At 40.9% G+C, this 26,464-nt stretch overlaps 2 protein-coding genes across 4 annotated transcripts in view; both read right to left on the bottom strand.

Moving 5' to 3' along the window:
* ABCB4 (ATP binding cassette subfamily B member 4) overlaps positions 1–2,565 on the bottom strand; it is a 67,160-nt gene extending 64,595 nt beyond the window's left edge. For 2 of the 3 annotated variants that reach the window (XM_032253031.1, XM_032253033.1), the window contains exons 1-2: positions 2,460–2,549; positions 2,201–2,286 (exon numbers count right to left, since the gene is read on the bottom strand). In XM_032253031.1, the coding sequence (XP_032108922.1) occupies positions 2,201–2,280 (80 nt within the window). In that variant the 5' untranslated portion in view covers positions 2,281–2,286; positions 2,460–2,549. Of the gene's footprint in view, positions 1–2,200; positions 2,287–2,459 lie in introns of all 3 variants that reach the window. The other variant, XM_032253030.1, reaches the window with a different exon arrangement.
* An 18,079-nt stretch (positions 2,566–20,644) lies between these two features.
* ABCB1 (ATP binding cassette subfamily B member 1) overlaps positions 20,645–26,464 on the bottom strand; it is a 105,746-nt gene continuing 99,926 nt past the window's right edge. Inside the window, exons 27-29 of the mRNA XM_032253036.1 lie at positions 25,908–26,114; positions 22,471–22,617; positions 20,645–21,347 (exon numbers count right to left, since the gene is read on the bottom strand). Of these exons, the coding sequence (XP_032108927.1) occupies positions 21,141–21,347; positions 22,471–22,617; positions 25,908–26,114 (561 nt within the window). The 3' untranslated portion in view covers positions 20,645–21,140. The remainder of the gene's footprint in view (positions 21,348–22,470; positions 22,618–25,907; positions 26,115–26,464) is intronic.

Genomic DNA, 26,464 nt, shown 5'->3' with positions numbered 1-26,464 from the left:
GGCAGTCAGAGGATCATTTAAAAACACAAGCTATACATTACTTCTTTTCTCAAAAACTTACAATGGCTTTCCTTTGTCTTGCAATAAAAGCCAAAATCCTTGCATTAACCTCTAAGGCCCTACACGATCTGTTTCCTTATTTCCTCTCTGATCACATCCCTACTCCCAAACCTGCTTACTCTGCTCCAACCTGCCTGGACTCTCTGCCGTTCCATGAACTTACCAAACATGTGCCCAACTCAGAACTCAGGGTCTTTGCATTGACCGTTACCTTTTCTAGGAATGCTCTCCCACACAGCCGTCTCCTCTCATTTCTTTCAACACCCTGCTCAAATATTGCCTTCAAAATAAGATCTACTCTAACCACCCTACTTAAAATTGCAAAGTACTCCCCACCTTGCACTCCTGATTTCCTTAGCCTGGATTAATTTTTTTTCCATAGCATTCATTACCTTCTAACATTGGCTGTAGTTTACTTATTTATATGTGCATTAGTTATGTCTGTCTTCCATACTATAATATAAACTCCATGAGGGACTGTGTGTGTGTGTGTGTATGATGATATATACATATGGTGATTTTTATGTATATGATGATTTTATATATATGATGATTTTTACATATATATGATGCATTTATCCAGGTAAATGATAAAGTTTTACTGATAAGATGATATCAAATTATATAAAGTATTGACTAAAATCACTGGACAAACATCTGCCCCAAATATGTTCAAAAGAATGTGTCACAGGCCATAGCAACATGATTAGAACAAGCATATAACTAACTTGATTGAAGCAAGCTTAACTTCCTTTAAATATATAATCTTTGGTCTGCTTTTATAAAAATTAGTCTCATGACATTTGATTTCATAACCTTGTCATTTTAACTTATTGTTAACTTTCTGTATTTCTCTTTTTAGCCCCTTTCTTCTTTCCAGAAGAAGCTGTGGGCTTCCCCTCTGAGGACTTTTCTGGGTTCTGAAGTGTTACTACACTTTTTGCAGGGATAGCTCCTTTGTACATGCATCAAATGTTCAGCCAGTGCGATACATAAATAGCCTTCTTCATGAAAATGCCATCTATTAATAGACTCACAGTCAATCCCAGCCTAAACAGCCAGCGGATGAAAATCATTTTTTTCTATTGGAAATAACACCATCTATCACTTTTTCAATTCTATATGGCAAAACTAAATTTTCTATGAAAAAATACCATGATACTTAGAAGAAATACAGCAAGGTCACTGCATAAACACATTAACAGACTAAAATAATGCTTCAGTTTAAGCATCAGATAGGCATGTTTTCAGTTAGCTAATCAAGCCCCTTGCAGCTTGAGGACAAACTACAGAAACTGATAAATTTGTCCCTCTGGGTGATCACTTGACACAGGTCAATTATTTCTGGGTAGCCTGGCATGAACTCAGAGACTGTAATAGCCTCATAAACTATTTCAGGCTAAAGGGAAAAATGATTCACTATTCCCACAGTGAAAGAGGAAACAAAGACACACGCCATTGACTGCGAGCTTCTGCCTGGCTCCATAAAGCCTGTGAAGTGAGCTTAGCAAGGGCCAGGGAACTGAGAAAGACACTCAGGGAAAGGAAGCGCTATTTCCCCCTTGGACTTGAACAAAACTGATACGGAGGTACGTAAGGTCCCCCTCGCCACCTCTCCTCCCAGAAAGAAGAAATACAAACAAGCCTGGCAATGGAAGGAGGGGGAGGAGTAAGACTCAGAGGAAGAGACATAACGGGATGGGCAGGAGGGGAGGGAGTTTTTGCTTTACTACCCTGTTCAAAAGGCACAGCCATCAACAGCAGATGTCTGACACCCTATAAGCTGGAACAATTAGATGATGCATATGAAAGCCATTTGTAAAAGTTTTAAGAATTACATAATATGAGAAATGGTATACAACACAGATATTCATTGAATCCCTCCTGCACAAAGGGAAGGGAGCACTTTGCAAGACAGCCTTTTCTTCCTGAATCTGTTCCAAAAGGAGCCTCAGTGATATTCTTTAAGACCACCTAACGCTTTTGCTCCAAGGTCAGAACCGGAGGCAAAGACCCTTCAAAGAAGTCTCCAAAACAAAGGTCTTCAAAGGCATCAACGGATTACAACTTCTTTCCAAGGGTGAACTTGACCCTGCTGATCCGCGTGTAACGGAAAAGCCAGTGGCTGCTGGGGATGTACCTGCTGCTGCCCAGTTCAAAGTCGCCCTCCTCTCTCCCACGGCGCCGGGCTGTTCCGTTCCTTGCCGCCTCAAGATCCATCTCAGCCTGGGGAGAAGCCACAGCCTCAGGTCCAAGTGCACCCGCTCCGGCTCGGGGCGTCCCGCCGGGCGCACGGCTCGCGGGGCCCAGGGACTCTGGATGGAGGTCCCGCCACTCCCGCCCCGCGCCCCACGTCCCGGTTGTTCCCTCGAGGCCAGGCGCGCCCGGGCCTTCCTCACCTCGGACCTCGCGCGTGTCTGGCAGAGCCTCTGGGCGCGCGGGCGCTGCAGCAGAGGGGCCTGGACTTTGCTCGCCGCGGCCTCGCCCCCGCCCCCCACGCGCGTCCGGCCTCAGAGACGCCTCCCGCTGCAGCCAGGGCGAGGGCCCCGGCCCCCAGGAGCAGCTCCGGCCGCCCGCCGGGCTCGCTCTGCAGACCAGGCACCCGGCCTGCAGCCCTCGCGGCCGGGGCGCCCAGCTGGGGCCGCCGCCCACCCTGGCGACTTGCCAGCCTCTGCCGGGACGCGCCACCTGCGGCCGATAAGGCGGCCGTCAGCCTGGAGCCTGGGGTGGAGGTGGTGGAGAGAGAGAGAGAAAGCCACCCAAGCCCCCCACAGGTGACTGTCACACTCCCTGGGCGCTCAGCTTTCTTTTTAAACTCATAGGGGAGCCAGTTTCCGGATGCCCAACAATAATTGGGCTGCCTAGGACCTAGAGAGAGCAGTAGACTCTCTTGCTTTCGCATCCCCAGTTCTGGTCCGGGCGGCTCTGAACCCAATCATCTCCAGGGACAGCCAGAGTCAGCCAGGGCTGGCCCGAACCAGAACCATCATACTATGCTCCTTGGGTAGGAAGAACTGTCAGTGCCTTCTTAGCACTTAGAGACATAGAGCTTAGGGCCAGAGGAGTCTTTAGCGATCACCTAATTAAAACCCCATATATTTAACATATGAAGAAACTGATGCCCAGAGAGGTGAAGTCCTGCCTGAGGCTGCATCCGTGGAACTGGCGTCCAGGGAAAGCCTCCTGAGTCCCAGTCCAGTGCCCTGACTCACTGCTCTCATCTAAGACTTCTCTCTGTATTGAATTGTCTCTACTCCTAGCCCCTATTTGAGTATGAATTTCTTGTTCTTTTTGATTAATTCCTCCACACTCTTCCCAAAAGGAAGTGTCTAAAACGGGGTGCAGTAAGTTTCATGATTTCGAAACAAGGGAGTTTCAAATTCAGAGCTTCACATCTTATTAACTATGTGACTTTGGATACTGTGCTCATTTCTCTAGGCCTGTTTCCTTCAATGTAAAATGAGGATATAAACATCTCCCTTACCAGGTTATTGTAAGGAATAAATGAGTAAAGGATAAATATGGATTAAGTACTAGGTAAAAGTACCTAGTACTATGTATAAAACATAGTATGTGTTCAACAAATACAACTTTCCTTCCTCCTGATCAGGTGGCAGGATGACCAGCGGTCCTTGCTTCTCCTATGTTCTGTTAACCGAGGTTTGTCTGAGTTCTCAGAGAACCTTAAAGCAGAGCAAGGTATAAGCAGAGATGGGTGAATCTCACCTTTCCCACGTACTAGCTGTTTGGCCTTGAGCAGGTTATGTAAATCTTGACTCAGTCATTGAATCTGTAAAATAAGGGTGTTATTTGGATTAGTGTTACTGTGTGTAAAATACACATAGGAGGCACCTAATAAATGGTGACTATTATTATAGTAAAAGTCCAGGTGAGGCCAAGGAAGAAAGACTGGAACAGGAGCCAGCAGCTCTGGCATTCACCCCTCACTTGTGCTGTGTCTCTCCATCCTGCTCTGCCTGCACCGGGAACTAGGGTGGACCTTGACTTGAAGATCCATACCTGTTGTATTTCTAGTCCCCACAGCACCAGCAGACTTAATATATGTTTATTGGATAGAGCAATATTTTTGAATTATAGCAAAAAAGGGTTTGTAAAAAAGGAATTTCCTGTAAGAGTCAACAGAGAAGAACAAATTCCATCTACCAAAGTATTTTCAAATTATATTTAAATATAAATTAATTAGCAACAGTTTTTCCTAAAGAGAGTGCTATGATGGACTCTATTCTCTGTCCTCTTGACTTATATCTTGACAAATATGCTTTGTGGTCTTTTCTCCCACTATATGTATTTGCGGCTATCTAACAATTCTCCAACTTTTCATGTCTGAAGATGGTGAAAATTCAACTATTGTGTTTGCACTTGGCCACAATTTACTACTCTTGAATCATTTCCAAACTGTCTGTCACTAATGATTTTTACTTCTGCTCAAACTACCTTTTCAGAGTTTATAGATCTTAACGTTTCCTGTCTTTACTTCCTTCAGCCCATGTTACATCTTATACTTCTCCCAAAGTTCTTTTTTAAAAAAATGTTCTCATTGCTTGATTAAAAAAACAAAAACTTCTCTTCACCTTTGACATTTCTCCTAAAATATTATTTCCTTTTGGTATCATTCTTCTTTTTCTCCTTATAAACTTTATCTAATTTGACCCAGCACACCCAAAGGCACTCATGAAGATGTTGAAGATAAGGGTAATACCGATTCAGCTCTCTCTCTCTTTTTTCCAATAAACTCTTTCTTATACCTTCATAAACCAGATTAGACTTGCAAAGGTGTTACGACAAAACTTAAAGAAGTAGTTGAAAGAATTTGCTATTAATCGCTATGTTATATCATTTCTGCCAACGTGGATTAATGGGCACATTCAGAGTTCCAAGGTCACATTGCCTAATGAAATTCTTGTGTTCTGTGAGGGTAATGGGAACCACTGGGTAGACAGGGAGGGCTGCAAGCTGCCAAGGCCAACGATGAAATGGGTAAGCAAGAGTAGGGTCACTAGGCTTAAGGTTATTGACATTTACTCTCTCTTAAAGTTATTCTAAAGCTAACACTTTTCAAAATAAAAGAATGACTAAAGGAAGTTTTCTAAATAGGAAATGATAAACAGGAAAAACTTAGGACATCTAGAAGAAAGAACATGGTCCAGAAAATTATTGGTAAATACAGGAAAATTTTCTCCTCCTATTGAGTTTTCTAAATTATTTTTGATGGGTGAAGCAAATATTATAACACTGGTTCTAAATATATGTAAGGGAAATACATAAGACAATTATAAGTTAAAGAGAGGGTAAATGGATGTAAGGGAGATAAGATTTCTACACTTCACTCAAACAGGTGAAATGATCAAAACAGTAAAGTATGTTAAGTTTTATATATAATGCGATACTTAAAGAACCACTAAAAAACCTGCAAAAATAGATATAGTCAATACCGCCATAGGTAGAGAAGAAGAAGGGCAGAGCAAGATGGCTGAATAGATGTACTGATTGTCCCCCTCTACAAGAACACTAAATTTTAACAAGCATCTATACACAAAATCACCTTCATAAAAAAACAAAAATCAGATGAGCACTCATAGTACCTAGATTTAACTTCATATTGCTGAAAGAGGCATTGAAGAGGGCAGGAAAGACAGTCTTGAATTGCTGATGCCACCCTTCCGTCATCCCCCCAGCAGTGGCCACATTGTATGGAGAGAAAACCTGTGTCTTTGGGAGAGGGAGAGGGCAGAGATGGTGAGACTTTGCATTGAACTCAGTGCTGCTCTGTCACAGCAGAAAGCAAAGCTGAGCTGAACTCAGTTGATAACTGCCCACAGAGGGAGCACTTAGATCAGACCTAGCCAGAGGGGAATCACCCACCCCAGCTGTTGGAACTTGAGTTCCACCAAGCCTCATCACTGTGGGCTAAAATGCCTTGGGGCTTTAAATAAACTTGAAAGTCAGTGTAACCCACAAGGACTGCAACTCCTAGGTGATTCCTAGTGCTGAGGTGGGCTCAGAGCCAGTAGATTTGGGGAGGCACGTGACCTACTGAGACATCAGCTGGGGCAGCTAAGGGAGTGGCTTGCATCACCTTTCCCCCACCCCCAGGCAGCATCGCTCATGGCTCCAAAAGAGACTCCTTCCATCTGCTTGAGGAGAGGTAAGAGTAAAGAAGACTTTGTTCTGCATCTTGGTTACCAGCTTAGCCACAGTAGGATAGGGCACTGGTCAGAGTCATGAGACCCCCACCAGGTCCTAGCTCCTGGACAACATTTCTAGACATAGGCTAGACAAGAAGGGAATCCACTGCCCAGAAGGGAAGGAACCAGTCCTAGCAGGCCTCATTACTTCCTGAACTTTGGGCCCTGAATAACCATCAGTGATACCCAGATAGTATGCCATGGAACTTGGGTAGGACTCTGAGATGTGCCAGTTTTAGATGAGATCCAGCACATTACCAGCTATGGTGAGAGACTCTTTATGCTGGAAAGTAAGAGACTTTGTCTTGCATCTTAGTTACCAATTCAGCCACAGAGGTCAAAGCACCAAGCAACCTCTTGGGATCCAGGCCTTGGGTCTTTCATAGCATTCCTGGACCTGCCATGAGCCGGGGGTGCCCACTGCCCTAAAGAGTGAGTTCCAGGCCTGGCAGCATTCATCACACACTGATTGAAGGCTTTCAGGCCTTAAGTGAGCAATGGCAGTAGCCTGGCAGTACTCCCCACGGATCTGTGGTGGTGATGGTCATGGGGCGAGCTCCTCTGCCAGTGGAAAGGGGAGGGAAGAATGGGGAAGGAATGTGTCTCATGGTCTGAGTGCAGCTAAGCTGCATACCAAGTAGGTTTCTAAGGATTTAGACTTCTGTCTCTGGCTCCCAGACTGTATCTCTCACCTCTCAACCTACCCAGGGCCTGGGGGAACTCACCACCCTGAAGGGAAGGAAACAACCCTGGCTGGCTTTACCACCGGCTGATTATAGAGCCCTAGGGTCTTCAGCAAACATTGGTAGCCAGGTAGTGTTTACATCAGGCCTTGAGCAAAATGCAGTACTGTGCTGATTTTAGGTCTGACCCAGTGCAGTCCCAGTGGTGGTGGCCACAGAGGTGCTTATGTCATCCCACGCCAAGCTCCAGGATGCTCAGCACAGAAAAAGAGAGAGAGAGAGAGAGAGAGAGAGAGGGAGACTTCGTTTGTTTGGGAGAAAGTAAAAGAAGAGAACAAGAATCTCTGCCTGGTAAGAAATTTCTGGATCTTATCCAAGACCATCAAGGCAGTACCTCTATAAGCCTGAAGAACCACAGTGTTACTGGCCTTAGGGTGCTCCCTAATGCAGATATAGCTTAGATCAAAATACCCAAGTACTTTCAAACACCTGGAAAAACTTCTCAAGAAAGATGAGTGCAAACAAGCCCAGGCTGCAAAGACCAAAATAAATACCTAACACTTCAAAGCCCAGATACTGACAGATACCCACAAGTATCAGTGCCATTTGGGAAAACATGACCTCACCAAATGAACTAAGTAAGCCACCAGGGAACAATCCTGAAGAGACATGTGATCTATAAGAGAGAGAATTCAAAATAGCTGTTTTGACACATAGACCAATGAAACAGAACAGAGACCTCAAAAATAACACCACATAGCTACAATCCGTTGACCTTTGTCAAGCCTGACAAAATAAGCAATGGGGAAAGGATCTCCTGTTCAACAAATGGTGCCGGGAAAACTGGCTAGCCATATGCAGAACACTGAAAGTGGACCCTTTGCTTTCATCTTATACAAAAATAACTCAAGATGGATTAAAAACGTAAACGTAAAACCCAAAACCATTAAAACATTAGAAGAAAACCTAGACAATACCATTCAGGACATAAGCGTGGGCAAAGACTTCATGACAAAAACACCAAAAGCAATTGCAACAAAAGCCAAAACTGACAAATGGGATCTAATTAAACTAAAGAGCTTCTGCACAGCAAAAGAAACTATCATCAGAGTGAACAGGCAACCTATAGAATCTGTCAAAGGTCTAATATCCAGAATCTACAAGGAATCTTAACAAATTTACAAGAAAAAAAACATCAAAAAGCTGGCAAAGAATACTTGGCCTTGTCTGACACTACCCTGGGGTGAAGGGAGACAGAGAATGAGGTTGACATGCCTGGCAAGGGAGAAAGTCAGGTCCTCCTACTTTGCTTATGCAGGAGTGGGACTGGGTGGTATCACAGCTTTTTCTGTACTGTTTGGCTAGAGTAGAGTGACCGTTGTTTCAATGTGTTCTCTCTTGCTAGGCTGCCCTTTCTGGGTCCTTTTCTAGGAGGGGCAGGACTTTTTTGTCTGTGTGCATTGGCATTTTGGGGTTATTGCCTTCTTTTGCCAAGTCTGAGATATAGGAGACAGCCAGACAAACCGGAAACTCAGCACCATGTGTCCTTCCTTGGATCCCAAAACCCTTAGCTAGTCTGTCTTATTTTCTCCACATTTCAGTTGTCTTGTGTTTGTTTTATTTATAATGTTCAGTGTTTTTAATTGTACTTAGAGGGCAAATAGGAAAAAGTATGCCTACTCCATTTTCCCAGAAGTTGCTGCCTGTTTTTTAAATCCATTTTTCTCTAATAGGGTACAGAGGAAAAGGATGCAGATTCTAAAATCACGTTAGCCAATTTTTGTATTTGTTTCTCAATAGAAAAAGGGCTGCAAAGTATTAGATAATAAGATTTAAATCATTTGCTCATTTTCCTCCTTCTCTCTCTCACCCTCTTAGTAACATACAGTCTCTTTCAGCTACTTATAATTTATAATCTGTATATTTTTCTATGTAAGACATGAAGGTGGATGGACATTGTCTAAGTCTGGCCTCATGCTTACTCCACAATAAAACATGAAATCAGATGCCAATAATTATAGACCTCGCCATAGCAGGACAATGAGGCAATGCTAAAAACCGAGAGGATGAGCTCTTCGTTTGTGTAGCTGTAATTTATATACTAACTACATTAATTACAGTTAATTATATGATGTTACCTTATATTATACTGCATTCGTTATACCCATTTTTGCATCTTTACTTTTCCATTCAACAATGAACAACTTCAGGAAACAGGATGAACCAAATCGGTTATCTGGAACATTGCAAGCACCTGATAAATGCCTTCTTTATCTTCCTGCCTACTCCCTTCTCCACTGCCAGCTAGTTCAGGAATTAGGGCAGAAACACCAGGGGAGAAATGTCTACAACTAATTTAGGTTTGAAGGCTTGAAGAAGACATCTGAATGACCATCCGGTTGGTCTCTTGCCACTCCCTCAAGCTGGATCTTTCAGGAAGCGCTGGCCACCTTTCACACGACCCCACCCGTCTTTGGAGATCCTGATGTATGCATACACCGGTGGATTGGAAAGAAGGGTTGCGGTATCCTGTCTTCCACTTCCCTCGTTTAGAGTTCTGACCAAGTTTGTCAATATTTGTTCATTTGTACAATCAATACTTACGGAGGAAGAGCAGGTTGGAATGAAAAGCATACCTACAGGCAAGCTTTTCCAAACAGCGACCTGAGGAATGCCAACAGGTGCTTAGTGATAACGAGTGTTCCATGATGAAGTAAGTTTGAGAAATGCTGCTTACGACACTCAGAAGATCACAATCCACATCACAGATTCTGGGAAGTTCTATAGTAAAAAAAAAATCCTTTAACTTTGTTTCCAGTGTTTCCTCTCCCTCCCGATACCCCAAAATACTCATTGAAAGCTCAATATCCGTAGTCTCTTTAAACTTATTCATAATATTACTCCTAAGAGAAATAATCCTAAAAGTTCCAAAAGCAGGGAAACAATGCCAAAGACAGATGCAGGTGAAGAATGGAGACATGAAAGAAAGAAGGTGTGATGTTAATTTGACTGAGTCAAAAAGCAGAGAAGGATGTGGTGGGATATAAAAGAGGGTTGACACATTAGAGGCTAAAAACTAGGAGGAATTTAGACTTTCAGAGTTCATTGAGAGGATTTTGAGAAAGCATATACTGGTCAAGAATGATGGACTCTTTTGCCATAATTTGAATTGTCATGTATCAAATGAGTCAAAGTCTCAGCAGGACAAATGGCATATTCAGATTAGGATATTCAAAGAGGATTTAATGAAGGAACTATTTACAAAGGTAGGGGTAGAACATAGGACATGGTGGATACACTGTAATGGATAGCAAAATATCTTGGGGCCACAAACATTGGGGCGGTATATGGCCTTCCCTAGGCCAGTGTGGATCAGGGGAGGGGCAGTTCCCAGAAGCCATATTGAGCATCATGTAGACAGAACTGCTTCAAGAACGGCAGTGATCCACCCCAACTGTCTCCAGCCACCCCCCTCCACTTCAGCTGAACCCACAGAAGTCAACTTCCTTAAGTAAAAAGCAGCATGGAGAGGAGTGTGGAGAGTAGATATGGAAGGGCAAAAGGAAGATATCTGGCACAGGTCTGAAGATGAAGAACCTGGACACTGCCAACAGGTATTTAAACTCTATTATTTTCTGACCAGCTGTGTCTGTTCATGATTCATGCAACACTTTTGTTTTGTTCTTCTTTTTTCTTCTACTTTTATTTTAGGTTCCAGGGGTACATGTGCAGATTTGCTACATGGGTAAATTATGGTTGCTGAGGCTTGGTGTACAAATGATCCTGTCATCTAGTTACTGAGCATAGTACCCAACAGGTAGCCTTCCAATGCACACATGCCCCCACCTTTCCCTCTCAAGTAGGCCCCAGTGTCTATTGTTCCTATCTTTGTGTCCACGTGTACTCAATGCTTAGTTACAAACTATAAGTGAGCATATGTGGTATTCGGATTTCTGTTCTAGCAAACTATGTTAGTTTGCTTAGGGTTTCTGGCAAACTATGTTAGTTTGCTTAGGATAAGGGCCTCCACCTGCATCCATGTTGCTGCAAAGGACATGACTTCATGTTTTATATGTCTACATGGTATTCCATGGTGTATATGTACCATATTTTTGTTATCCAATCCGGCATGGATGGGCATCTTCATTGATTCCATGTCTTTGCTATTGTGAATAATGCTTTATGCAACACTTTGAAAGAGAACACCTATCGTGTCAAGACATTGTGTTGAGACAGTGAAGACATAAAGATAACAAGACAGAGACTAGACCTTAGATATGTAAAATAGCTATAAACAGAGTGAAAATAAGGAAATAGTTAAAATACACAGTGAAACATAAAGAAGTATAGAAAGCATATGGGAGTTCAGTGCAGAGAATTTTCATAGCTAACTTATGAGCTTAGCCTTGATCTGCAATGCAATAAAATTGTTGGCTAAGGTGGCCTTTCTAGCATAAATGCAAATTTTAAAAGTATTTAAGTCTGATTTCAGCTACCAATGAATGAATTTAATTTCATTATTATAACCAAATATAACCCATAATCAAAATTTTAGCTACTCAAAAAAGTTGCTTTCTGAATTAAAGTATATGATAAAGACAAATTCATAAATGCTAATTTTTGTGAAACACCTGCATTTTGTGTTTAGTCTCTGACGCTTTTTAAATACTCCTTAAAATATTTGTTCTCGGCCGGGTGCAGTGACTCACGCCTGTAATTCCAGCACTTTGGGAGGCCGAGGCAGGCGGATCACGAGGTCAGGAATTCAAGACCAGCCTGACCAACATGGTGAAACCCTGTCTGTACCAAAAATACAAATATTAGCTGGTGGCACACACCTGTAGTCCCAGCTACTCAGGAGACTGAGGCAGAAGAATCGCTTGAACCTGGGAGGCAGAGGTTACAGTGAGCTGAGATCGCACCATTGCATTCCAGACTGAGTGACACAGCGAGACTCCGTGTTAAAAAAAAAAAAAAAAAAGTTCTTATAAAGGAAATCCTTAATATTGTTTTTAAACTTTAACCTATTTCCTTTTTGGCATATTTCTCTCCAGGCTTTGTCTATATGCATATGTTCTTGACCTGGGCTCTCTGAATCTGAACAGCTTTATACCATTCTTTAATTAAAAAGAGGTAGAATATTGTGGTCATGGGGTTTTTCACATAATTTGGGAAGTCTCAGCCGTATTTTGGCTAGACCTGGCACTGTCCCAAAATAACATGGAAAATCATTGATAGGCGCTGCCTGAGTTGTGTGTTTAAACTGAAGAATGGGGATAACAGTGTCATTGCCCATGCTGATAGAGATGTTTTTCATAAGAGAGAGTTGACAAGGGACAATGAACTCATGGAAATTAAAAAAGAAACTGCACTCAAATCTTGAAAGAAATGAAAGCCTCACCTGCAAATTGGCTTGCATATGTAACTAAAATATTAGATTTATGACTTTGATAATATTGTTTAGTTTTGTCTTTCTATTCTTGACTAAAAAGAATAATGTGATTTCCTGCCTATCTTAGTAGAATGTTGTGTGCACCAACCCCCATGCTTGTGGTTGAAATTCCACAGCTAAGAAAGCTCTCTTGCAGTCTACCCACACATTCAGGAGTCACAAAGCAGGTTTCTGAAGTTGGTCCTTTTTTCCCTTTACTTATGGAATTTGTAAAGGATTATATTTTCATCTTTATAATGGAAATGGAAAAAGTCAAATGTGATTTATTTTACAAAATTTCTCTGTACAGTTACATTTGAAAGAATGAGGCCACTCTAAAGTGAGGCATATCTCAACATTCACATTATTTCAAAAGAATCACAACAAAAATAAAAATAATAAAAGTTATTCTGGCACACCAGACCCTTCAGGCTTAGGTCCTGCCACCTGGCCCAGTCTCATTCCAGCCTCCACCCACCCTTCCTTACACCCAACATCTAAAACTCTGTCTGCACTGAATCTCTTCTGGTTCCAGCCCTCTAAGCTGTTCTATACTGCTCTCCACATCCACGCTCCTCCTCTATTATTCATCTGACATGCATCTGTTCCATTATCCAGGAAGCTTTTTATTTAATGGACTTTCTTTTTAGAGTCAAAGCAAAACTAAGTGGAAAGTACAGAGACTTCCCATGTATCTCCTATTTCTATACACTGATTGCCTCCCAACCAGAGTGACACATTTGTTACAATGATGACTCTACACTAACACATCATCACCCAAAGTCTGAATAGTTTATATTAGGGTTCACTCTTGTTATTGTACATTCAGCGGGTTGGGACAAATGCATAACGATATGTGCCCACCATTGCAGTATCTTATAGAGTAGTTTCACTGCCCTAAAAAAAATTATCTGTTTCATCTCTCACTGCCCCCAATCTCTAGCAACCACTGATCTTCTTACTATCTCTGTAGTTTTGCCTTTTCCATAATGTGATGTAGTTGGCATCATACCATTTGAGTCTCTTGAGATTGGGTTCTTTCACTTAGTAATATGCATTTAATTTTCTTCTGTGACTTTTCATGGCTCATTTCGCTTTAGCACTGTATGATATTTCATTATCTGGATGTACCACAGTTTTTAAAAAATCTATTCACTTTCCAAAGAACATCTTGATTGCCCTAAAATCCTTTTTAGCCCCTAAACCACTCTTCACAGATGTAATTGCTCTTTTCTTGATCCTACCACACCCCACCACCTTGCATCATGGCATCAATGCACATTATTAAACTATGTCCTGTCTCCTAAGCTGTAAGCTCCTTGTCTAATCATTGCACTCCCAATATCTAGTTCAGTAGGCACTTAACATAATCGTTAAATAAATACAAAATAGTTCCTTTTCATGAAAGAGAAGTGGTAGCTTTGAAGAGCAAGAAAAATATGAAAGGAACATTTTTTTTTGGCTTATATCTTATGTATTGGGTGTTGTCCTAAATATTTCATTACACTATTTAGTGCTCAACGAATCCAATGAGCAAGGTATTGAAATCCCATGTTTTCCAATGCAGAAACAGAGGCTTAAAGAAAGTAAGTAACTTGCCTGGGAAGCCACACATATCAGCAAACTGGCAGCCAGAACAGAAGCCCAGGTTTCTCTGACTGGGGAGCGTAGGAGCTTGGCTGGACACCAAGCATAATCAATGAGAGGGAAATCATTTAAATTTAGCCACCCAGTTGAGAAAGCGAAAACTGGGTTTCAACTCAAAGGTCACTTTTCCTTATGACTCAAACTGGCTATTTTGAAAGAGCCCAGGTAAAAATATTTCATCATATATCTTTGCCCTTGCACATATCTGTAAGCATTCCTGCTTTTCTCTTCGTTATTCTGATTTCTCCAAACTGCAAGGGCAGAGGTCTTTCACCTCGGTATCAGAAGTTACAAGGGGGACAAAGGATGACAGTTGCAGAAAGTGCTCCCTGAAAATCTTTTGTTTAATCTTTGTTTTTTCCTAAGAGCAACAAATCTCTTAATTTTTTTCATTTAACAAATGTTTTTATTGAAGTCTTTTGATATGCCAGGTATTGATAGAGGTATTGGTGTATGCAATGATAAACCAGGTGCCCGCCATGATATTGCAGCTAAGAGGGATTGTTTTGAAGATCAAGAGGGTTAAGGTCACTGAAAGTCCTTAATAGGCTCTGGAACTAGGAGGGTTATTACTTGTTCTGGTTATGAATTGGCTTAAAACAAATGGTTTTTACAATCTCTTCTAGTTGTATGGATGGGCTGGGCTCCGCTGAGGGGTTCCCTTCTCACGAGGTTGTAGTCACATGCTTATTGGGCCCTTCTGGGGGCTGGAACTTGATGCTGGCAGTGGGCTGGGGGCCGAGCTGGGTCAAGTTCCATAGCCACCCCATGTAACGTGGGCTTTTCATAGAATATTGACTGGATTCTGACAGGGTGGAATCATCACAGTTCGGGCTCTGGTCCTTGGTTTAAAATACCCTGAAACCTATTTTGTCAAGTAGGGCTCTCAGAAGGAGACCCCAGGGATGGTGGGCACAGGGCAGAAGCAGCAGAACCTTCTCTGGGAGGCTCCCCTCTGGTCCTGTGGTCCTGTGACTCATACATCCAGCCCGGGGTCCTCAGGTGGGGGCCGCGAAGAGGCTGGTTGTCCCTTGGGAGCTGGAGCGGATGAGTGGGGTACACTTGGACCTGAGGCTCTGGTTTCTCCCCAGGCTGAAGTGGATCTTGAGGTGGCAAGGAACAGAACAGCTGGTGCCCTGGGAGAGCAGAGGGTGACTTTGCACTGGGCAGCAGCTGGTGACATGCCCAGCAGCCACTGGCTTTTCCGTTACACACGGATCAGCAGGGCCAAGGTCACCCTTGGAAAGAAGTTGTAAAAATCAGTTGATACCTTTCAAGCCCTTTGTTTTGGAGGCTTCTTTGAAGGGTCTTGCCTCCAGTTCTGACCTTGGAGCAAGTGTTAAGTGACCTCGAGGAATGTCACTGAGGCTCCTTTTGGAACAGATTCAGGAAGAAACGCTGTCTTGAAAAGTGCTTCCTTCCCTTTGTCCAGGGGGAATTCAATGGATATCTTTGTTTCATAACATTCCTTGTTTTACATAAGTCTTAAAACTTTTACAAATGAGTTTCATATACATCATCTGATTGTTCAGACTTATAGGGTGTCAGACATCTGCTGTTGATGGCTGGGCTTTTTGAGCAAGGGTAGTGAAGCAAAAACTCCCTCCCCTCCTGCCCATCCCGTTAGGTCTTTCCTCTGTCTCTTGTCCCTCCCCGTCCTCCCATCACCAGGGCTTGTTCTTTACTTCTTCTTTCTGGGAGGTGAGGTAGGGAGGGGGCTCTTACATAGAGTCCTGGGTACCTGTCACCCAGCTTCCCTCAATGATGACATGTAGTAACTGTAGTTCAAAATCAAACCCAGAACACTAAAATTGGTACAATACTGTTACTATACTACTACAATATTCATATATATATATATGAATTCATATATATATATATGAATTCATATATATATATCATATATATATACACTACAACAACTTTCATGCATATATATGATATACATGGTACAATACTGTTGCTATACAACATTCATATATATATAAATTCATATACATCATATATACAACATTCATATATATATCATATATATACAACATTCATATATATGAATTCATATATATATATCATATATATGAATTCATATGTATATCATATATCATATATATGGTACAATACCGTTACCGTACTACTACAACTTTCATATATATATATGAAATACTGTTACTGTACTACTACAATATATATATTTCATATATATACATATATGAAAGTTGTAGTAGTACAGTAACGGTATTGTACCAATTTTAGTGTTCTGGATTTGATATATATATATATATATATATATATTTATATATATATATATTTTTATATATATATATATATATATATTCTTTCACAAAATTAAGAGCACACAATTTGCATAAGTCTTCTCTCTTTTATTCTGTATAGTGGGTAAGGCTCAGTCCTCAGGTCTTACTGTAATGATGGGCTCCCCTATTTTTCATGTACAATTATATGGCTTTAGCTAAGAATCTTCTTTATATATTTTATATTAACAAAGGCCTTTTTAGGTATTAATTTGTGATAGAGTGAAACTGACCCAGAAAAAGATACACACTTTTCTACATACACACACAGATAAAAAAAAAATTGGCAAAAGAACACACTTACTGAGCCTCTGCTATATGCCAAGGACTTTTGTCAAACACAGGAACAAAGTGATGCAAAGACACAGTCCTCTCCTCAAAGGGTTCACACATCAGAGCATGTGCCTTAAGCTGAGATCTAAGAAAAATTAGTTTCTAAAAAAGACCTCTTATTGAGACCTGGGGACAAATGGCTACATTATGTGTCAGGAAAGAGACCGAAGCACATTTTATCCTAATAACAGGAGTTGATTCCCATGAACCAAATAGAAGAACCATCGTTGTTAAAAGTTGGGTATAACTGAATAATCTGGGAACTGGGAAAACAAAGAAGCCTGGGCTAGAAAAGGGTTGAATTCAAGTAAGTCACACATGCTGGAACCCATTTGTGCTTTGTCTGCATACTGAGGGCCACACCTCAAACATCTATTGCTTTGATGTCATCTCCAAGCCGTACAAACAAATCCTCCTCCCTTTAAAGAGTTCCTCATATCCCTCACAGTCACAGCATTTCCCAGCCAGCCTCTATCCTCCCTCCACCACTTACTAGGCTGTGAGTGTTTTCCCATAGCTACCTGTTCTCTGTTCTTCAGCCCAACTCAGAGCCACATGACCCTCACTGCTTGTGTTTTCTCTTAAATAAAAGCATCTTATTTAGCGTCACTGATTTGAGGCTTGTATTAGTTTCCTGAGACTGCTGTGACAAATTACCACAAGCATGGTGGCTTAAACCAACAGAAGATTCTTCTCTCCTAGTTCTCGAAGTCAGAAATCCAAAATCCAGCAGGAGCGCAATTCCTTCATGGACTCCAGGGGATAATCCATTTGTTGTCTCTTTCAGCTTTTGGTGGTTGCTGGCATTTCTTGACCTGTGGCTGCATCACTCTGATTTCTGCTCCCATGATCACATCACCTCCTCTTCTTCTGTGTCAATACTTCTTGTACCTCACTTTTATAAGGGCACTGGACCTTGGATTTAGGGCCCACCCAGATAATCCAGGATGATCTCCTCAAGATCCTTAATTATATCTGTAAAGACTCTTTATCCAAATAAAGTCACATTCATAGGTTCTGAGGACTAGGATGCAGAGATGTCTTTTTGGACGCCACCTTTCAACTCACTGCAGGGCTTTTCCTGTCCACTCCCTCTGGGTACCAGTATTTTCACCACATTATGCTCCTATTCAGAGTCATCAATGGTTTTTCATCTTCTATCTCTTCAAATCTGAATTCCTCTGCCTGGCATTCCAGGCTTACCGCAATTTGGCTCCATCTAAATTTGATACCTCACCAACATCCCACAATTTACTTCACCAGACATTTAGTGAGTGTCTACTATGCCTAAGACACTGTTTCTAGGCTTTTGGGGATACCAAGATAAATACAGTGTCACCCAGCCTTCACAGTGTGGCCCTGCTGAGGAGACAAATGTACAGAGCTATGAAACACAACACAACAAACACCACAGTCCCTTCCCACTAGGCAGCATCTGAGCTATGCACACTCCTGCTACTCTGCTGTATCCGTCTGTTCTCACACTGCTATAATTACCCAACATTGGGTCATTTATGAAGAAAAGAGGTTTAATTGATTCATAGTTCCACAGGCTGTACAGCCAGCATGGGTAGGGATGCCTCAGGAAGCTTATGGCAGAAGGGTGAAGGGGAAGCAAGAACATCTTCCCAAAATACAAAAGTTAGCTGGGCATGGTGACAGGTGCCTGTAGTCCCAGCTACTCAGGAAGCTGAGGCAGGAGAATTGCTTGAACCTGGGAGGCGGAGGTTGCAGTGAGCTGAGATTGGGCCATTGCACTTCAGCCTGGGCAACAGAGCAAGACTCTGTCTCAAAAACAAAAAAAGAACATCTTCCCATGGTGGCAGGAGAGAGAGGGAAGCAGGAAATGCTACACACTTTTAAACAACCAGATCTTGGGAGAACTCACTCGCTATCATGAGAACAGCAAATGGGGAATCTGCCCCCACAACCCAATCACCTCCCACCAGGTCAGTCCCCCCAACATTGGAGATTACAATTCAACATGAGATTTGGGTGGAGACACAGAGCCAAACCAAATCACATGCTTTTAACTATTATCCAGGACATGTGACACAATTTGGTACTTAATCACATAGTCCTAGAGCTTCACTACTGTAATCACCTTTTGTGTCGCCCAATAAATGTTTCTTAAACATAAGAACTTCTGTTTCTCCTACTTTCTACCAGAGTTACTCCAAGAATGTTAGAAATAATCGTGTAGATGTCTTTGAGTGAGACTTTGCTTATACTAAAATTGTTTGTTGCATCTGAAGTCACTTGAATGTGGCAATTGACCCTGTGAGGTAAATTTGGAGAAAATACATGGTGTGAAAGAGAGCACCCCATCTCTGCCAGCCTTTAAAGCTAAGGGTGCAGCAATATACTCAGGCAGGAAAAGCCAGGGCCCTGGGAGGCGCTCCACATCCACACAACTCCAGCCAGGGCAAAACAGTGAACAGGGAAGCACCATTCAGAGAGAGCCAGTGAGTGTCACCAGATAGCAAACGACAATATAAAATACTTTTACTTTTCTTTTCATAGACATCTAAGAATTTTTTTTTAAATAAAAGTCTCATGTAAAGAGAGTGTCCTGATAGCAGACATACAAAGAATTAAGGGAAACATCTTTAAGAAGCCAAACCAAGCGACATGGTTTTATGCTTCTATTCAAATAAATGTGTCAAAATTTTCTAAACTAAGCACACTTTTAAAAGTCTTAAAATTTTTAAATAAAAGCTGAAAATTTAGGAGATAAAATCATTTCTAACTCTGGTTTATTTTGGACTATCTCTCAGAAGTTTAAATATATGTGTGTATATATATATAAAATTATACATATATATGTGTGTATATATATACTAAAAATATATATATAATATGTATAATTTTATATATATGTGTGTGTATATATATATATAAAAACCTAAAAAAGCCACCATATTGTTGAAGCCATTTGGTAGCCATTTTTTCTTTATATAAAATTATTATATTTTATAATATTCTTTGATTTAATTTTTTAATGATTATATGGTATTCTACTTTGTGAATGCACCAAAATTTAATGTATAATTTCTTACTGTTAAATATTTAGATCTTTCCAATTTTCAATATTATAAGTAATGGTACTAACAGTATCCTTTTACATATCTCTTAAATTCTTAGAATTATAATAACCGTCTTGAAGGATATACATTTACATTTTTTACTTACGTTATCAAATAACAAAGAAGTTTACATCAATGACCAATTCAACTAATAAGAAATGTCATATTAGATATTTTTTTAATTCATCATTAAGTTACTAGACAAAAAATGATATTTTGTTTTAATTTGCATTTCTCTGATTATTAAAACTGTATATACATTTTTCTCATGTATTTCTTCTTTAGGAATTACCTGATTATGTCTTTTGGCCATTTTTTTTTTCCTGGAGGTGATGTCTTATTTTTTTTTTCTTTTTAGAAGTTCATGATTTAAGATATCAATTGCTTATAAGTACAGTTTATAATGTTTATAATGCTTTTTGGCTAATTTAAAAAAATTTTCTCATGCAGAGTACCAATCTATGGGATATACTTTTTTTTCTTTTTTTTTTTTTTTTTAATCACGTTTCCATCAAGATGTAGTTAAACTCATGGCACATTTTAAACAACTGTAGATCAGTAGGATCACTTTTGGAAGAGGCCAATTATTGGCAAAAATGATTCATTATCAAGACAAAAAGTAAATGTATTTTGGAAGTACAAAAATCTTAAAAATCCTTAAAGAACCCTTTACAAAAGCAATGCAAAATATTTACTGTACATCTAAGTAATATATATGTTACAATTGTGTCTCACCCCACCTCTCAAAATTATAAAATGATCTGTGTTTTGAGTCTGAGAGCCACCTTAATGTAGAAATGCAAGAATCAGCAGGATCCAAGAAGAATGAAGTCAGAGGTTTTGTAAGACCCAATGCGAATAGACACATACAACAGGAATTATTTAAACTGCTTAACCATTCCCACAAAAATGAGCAGGTGTATTTAAAGAAAACTTTTTTTAAGCAGAAGTTATCTACAATATTCCAGTTGACAGAAGATATATTCACAGGCAGTTTGGACAAGATGACACGCCATTTACATGAAAGTTTAGTTTTATTACAGGCACTTTATGCAAACATTTCAATACTTTTTGCTACTTCTATAATCTTTTAGCAAGGCAGTCAGTTACAGTCCAAATGAGAAAATATAAACAAAATTACACATTTTATTTTTTTAAATCTACTTTAATTTTGTTATAAAATGTATAATGCAATTTAAACCAGGATGTCTCCCCACTTGAAGTCTCTCGCTCTGTTCCTTTAATTACGAAATCTCTGAAGACTCTGAACTTGATTGAGGAAATGTTAAACAGACAACTCTTCATAATTCTATAAATGCTTGCTTTTTAACTTCAATTAAATGCTATATTAAAAAATATTTAACATCTCATATAGTTACAGTTCACTGGCGCTTCGCTCCAGCCTGGACACTGACCATTGAAAAATAGATGCCTTTCTGTGCCAGCAGCTGCTGATGCGTGCCATGCTCCTTGATTCTGCCATTCTGAAACACCACTATTAAGTCCGCACTCTGGATGGTGGACAGGCGGTGAGCAATCACAATGCAGGTGCGGCCTTCTCTGGCTTTGTCCAGGGCTTCTTGGACAACCTATTCCATAATCATATAAATTAATTCTCATAGTTATTTCCCCTGATTCCTCTTCCATAAAAAGCTCCATAATGAATTTCTCCAACAACAGATCTTTCTTTAACAAGATGTCAGCGAAGTAGATCAGGTTTTTGAAAACAAAGAATTTATCGTATCAGAAGATGACGAAACCTGAGTTTGGATTAGTTCCGAGGCAGCAGTTATCTACCCCCACCTTTTTTTTTCTAATTTGAGACAGGGTCTCACTCTGTCACCCAGGGTGGAATGTAGTGGTGCAATCACGGCTTACTGCATGGGCTCAAGCGATTCTTCCATCTCAGCCTCCTGAGTAGCTGGGACTCTAGGTTCCCACCACCATGGCTGGCTAATTATTTTTAATTTTTGTAGAGACGAGGTCTCCCTATGTTTCCCATGCTGGTCTCAAACTCCTAGGCTCAAGTGATTCTCCCATCTCAGCCTCCCAAAGTGCTGGGATTACAGGTGTGAGCCACAGCGGTAGGTGCGGGCCAGCAGTCATTTACTCTTAAAGTTAAGGCAGTAAGTACAGTTCACTGAATCATTTAAAAACATTTACTAATGTGTCTGGCCACATAACATTCTTGAAAACAGACCTCAAATCTAGCTCACAGTAAATTCAGGAAGGCTGAGCAAAGGCCAAACACAGGCTCCTGAATTTTAGTATTACAATGTAGGGAGTATCTCGTGGAGTTTGTCTTTCAGATAATCTGAATTCGTAACCTTTTCTCTGACTAGAAATGATTGCTAATATTTATCTTAAAAGGTACAGCCAGATTCGAACATTGTTTTACCCTCCCACTTTTTTTTACAGTTGCTGAAGCAATGCTGCTAGTAGACATGGGAAATACGCCTCCCGAAAGCAGCTTCTTAGGTCAGCACAAAGTGACCTTGGGACAGTTTGTGAAGCATATGGGCTCTAAGACTAATCTGTCTTGTGCCATCTTGACTCTCCTGAATAACAGCTACAGAAAGTGTTTACATTTTACTGAAAGGTGATTAAAGAAACCATCAATAATCTGGCTACATTTTGTTTTTTACTGTGTAGAATAGAGCATTTTTAAGGATGACTGATTCAAGTATGAATGAACCCAATTTAAATTCTTACCTTTTCACTTTCTGTATCCAGAGCTGATGTGGCTTCATCCAAAAGCAAAATATGAGGCTGTCTAACAAGGGCACGAGCTATGGCCACACGCTGTTTCTGGCCACCAGAGAGTTGGGTTCCTTTGTCTCCTACTCTGGTGTTATATTTCTGTAAATAAGGTTTTGTTGTTATGAAAGAAGAACTGATAGTAAAGTTCTAACAGGTTGCTTATAGAAAGTGGGATAGATGATTCTATACACTCCAAAAATTTAGGTTCTGAAGCTAAGAATGGTTCATGGATAACCAAGGAAACAACAGTTTAAAAAAAGTCTAAATGGTAGGTTTCCTATCTCTTGAAAATGGATGTTTGGGCCTTATGATGGTATGCGGTTTAGTGTAAACTCGTCAGCTTTCTAATGAAGAAGAATATTGCTGCAATGTTAGTATCGTCTATCTTCTTGTTTCATTATATTTGGGACAAAGATTAGCAGGAGAAAGGAAATTTGATTTGAACAAGGTATTCATAATAAAGTAATTGAAGCTCAATTTACTTGTAACCAGCAGGTGACACTCTCTGCATGATTTTAAATTAAGGAAAGCCATTCTTGGGATGTTAGTCTTTTAGTGTCTGTTTTTATGAAATACCTCCAACACTTAAACAACTTTAATGGATGCTACATAAAGGATTCCATTTTGATATCTAACTTTGAAAATGAACACCTTCTTTTTAAAATTTTTAGTTTCTAGAGTGCTCCCAAAATTCTTCCCATATTGTTTCCCACAGTGGATAATTGTCACCAACTATTCACTATGATAGGGACAGGAGTTAAAAGCTACTCCAGGAGACAGCAGAAACAGGATGTGACCACACTGGTAACCTAGAAAGTAATAGTGTCTTATGTCCAGGCCCTTGTTCAGGCTGAAATTTTAGTACAGCATTGCCTATTTTTATTTGCTATATCTGGTGACCCTAGTTTTGTGGCACTCGGCCCTGGGTCTGCCCCTGTAAAAAGAGGGAGAAGGCCCAGGGTGAGGTTTTGGCAGATGCTTGGGACTGGCTGTACCCTAGAGCTGTGGCTGCCTCAGAAGGCAGGAGAACTGAAGTGTGTCTTATGTGAGTGCACAGGTTACTAGTTGCACTTTTAATACAGTACTGATCCTGTTGAGGCAGATTAAGGTAGTGCAGCAATCTTACAAGAAGAAGGTAACTAAACCAGCCACCTACAGGGTGTGGTAAATCCTAGCATTAATCACTTAAAAGTGGATCCTTAGATAATAGGACTTAGAGGTTTTACCTTTTTTCTCCTGGTCTAGACACTGAGGAAGAGAATCATGGTGTCTATAGGTATGCTCTGTGTGACAGATTAGAGACCAGGAGCCCAGAAAAGAGGGGGTCCCTGTGGTAGACAAATGCCAGCGGGGCAAGGTATGTTTAAGAAGATAATAGTTACTCTCTGTGTTTGTGTTTTATTAACCCCTAGCCCAGGGGTTCTCCAGCTTAAGCCTGCATCAGTATTACCTAGGCTCTTAAAACATAGATTGCTGGACCTCCGAAGTTTCTGACTCAGCAGGTCTGGGGTTGGGCCTGGAAAATTTGCATTCCTAACAAGTTCCCAGGTGATGATGATCCGTGTCTATACTTGAGAACCACTATCTTCTTATCAATAAAGGGGATTGGAGCTTTCTGTTTTAAATGTCTGAGCCTTGAGAAGAGTCAATTATCTACCAGTGGGCTAGACTGTGAAAGGAGAGTGAGAGATGAGCCCTCCTCCCTGGAACTTAATAAGATTGGCATCAGCAGTTATTGAAGAAGAGCCTATGGAAGAGGGGAATCTTGGGAAACAGAACCACCTGGAGTTGCTCGCCTGCCTCATGAGGAGACTGCCTTCCCTGCCGGGCTGAGGCTCCTGAGCTTTGTTTCAGGGGGCACTTCCTTAGGATACAGAACATAACTGGTGATAATGGGAGGGGTAGGTTACCTAGATTGAGAAGCACTTAGGACCTAACTTTTGCAGCAACATGGATGCAGCTGGAGGCCATTATCTCAAGCAAAGTAATGCAGGAACAGAAAACCAAATACTGCATGTTCTCACTTATAAGTGGGAGCTAAATATCAGGTACTCATAGACAGAAAAATGGCAACAACAGAAAGTAGAGACTAAAGAGTGGGGAGGGAGGAGGGCACGTGTTGAAAAACTACCTAGTGAGTTCTGTGCTCAGTACCTGGGTGATGGGATCATTTATAACCCAAAACCTCAGCATCGTGCAATATACCCAGGTATAATAAACCTGCACACGTACCCCCTAAATCTAAAATAAAGGTTGGAAAAAATCTAATTTTGGACTTTCAATACAGATTGAGCATCCATAATCCAAAATTTCAAAATCTGAAATTCTGAAACTTTTTGAGCACCAACATGATGCCACAAGTGAAAACTTTCACACCCGATCTCATGTGACAGGTCACAGTCAAAACACAGTCAAAATTTTGTTTCATGCTCAAAGTTATTAAAAATATTGTATAAAATTGCCTTCAGGCTATGTGTATAAAGTATACATGAAATATAAGTGAATTATGTATATGCAAATATTCCAAAATCTAAAAGACTTCTGGTCCCAAGTATTTTGGATAAGGCATATTCAACTTGTATTCCAAAACAAAATGGAACAAAAAAATAAAATACAGGATCTAAGAGGGCTTAAGAGAGGGTGACAGGTTCCATTTATCCAACTTCCTAGCAGGAATTCAGAGGACACTCGGGACAACAGCCCAGGAAGGCCTAGAAAAGATTTCAACAAGTAACTGTAAACAAAGCTTGGGGCCCATGAAATGTACGATGACGAGAGATTACATGATACCATGCGCACCCCAAAGGCTCAGCCCTTATTCAGAGAGAGCCCTCTTTCTGGCATGGGTTCAGCCCCCTGGACTGGACTGACTCCACAGTGAGGTTTGAGGCTTGAGAGACAGCTGCAAAAAGGAAGAAGGGAGAGAAATAGGGGAGAGACATGGGGAGGAGGGATAGTCATGGCTGCCTCCTCAGCAAGCCAGAAACAACATGTCTGCAGGTGGCAACCCAGACTCTGTACTTGGACTTGAAGGGAAAGGCCTCCCAGACATTGTACTTAAACCTAGGGCTGAAAAAGGAGGAGCCTTGGGCCTAATAGCTTTGGACCTAGAGAACTGTTCCAGTTCTCCTAGCCCAGAAATGTTCCTCCCTCCTAAACTTGAAGTCGTCCAGCACTTTCATTCCTTCCTTACAAGGAGGGTCAGGTGATCAGGTAAATGTAACATCTAACCCAGATAGGAAATGTGGCCTGATGCTTGTATACAGGTAAGGGTATGATTTGGATGCTAATTTCCCTTCACTTCTGGGAAACAAGCCACTTAGAAATCAAACTATAGGCCAGGGATGCTGCCACATGCACCGGGGCTATTAATTTGGAAAGGGACTTACCTTAGGCAGTGACTCAATGAAGGTGTGTATGTTGGCCTCCTTGGCTGCCCTCACGATCTCTTCCTGTGACACCACTCGGCTGTTGTCTCCATAGGCAATGTTCTCACCAATGCTGCAGTCAAACAGGATGGGTTCCTGGGACACGATGCCCAGGTGTGCTCGGAGCCACTGAACATTCAGTTGCTTTATTTCTTTGCCATCAAGCAGCTGAAAACAAGAGTTCACAGGTCAACTTCAGGACAAGCACACTTTGAATTTAGCACAATTAACATCATTATTTCCTACACTGAAACTGCCAAGGTACTGTGAGATTAAGGAAAAGGTTGTGTGACTAAAATTTGGTTAGTTAAGGTTAATCCAACCAAGTCATAACTGTATGCTTTGAGGAGCTGTCATGCTTCCTGTGTGTTAACCATGGTTTCTGATATATGCACGTGGTAGGCAGAACAATATTCCCTCTCCCACAAGGCATGTATGTCCTAATCCCTGGATCCTGTGAATGTGTTATGTTACATGGCAAAAAGGAACGAAAGTAGTAGATGTAAGCTCACTAATCA

Source organism: Sapajus apella, unplaced genomic scaffold (genome assembly GCF_009761245.1).
Source record: "Sapajus apella isolate SASKATOON/1434 unplaced genomic scaffold, GSC_monkey_1.0 scaffold81, whole genome shotgun sequence".
In the NCBI taxonomy this organism is placed as follows: domain Eukaryota; kingdom Metazoa; phylum Chordata; class Mammalia; order Primates; family Cebidae; genus Sapajus; species Sapajus apella.
This window is presented reverse-complemented; position numbering and strand designations above follow the sequence as displayed.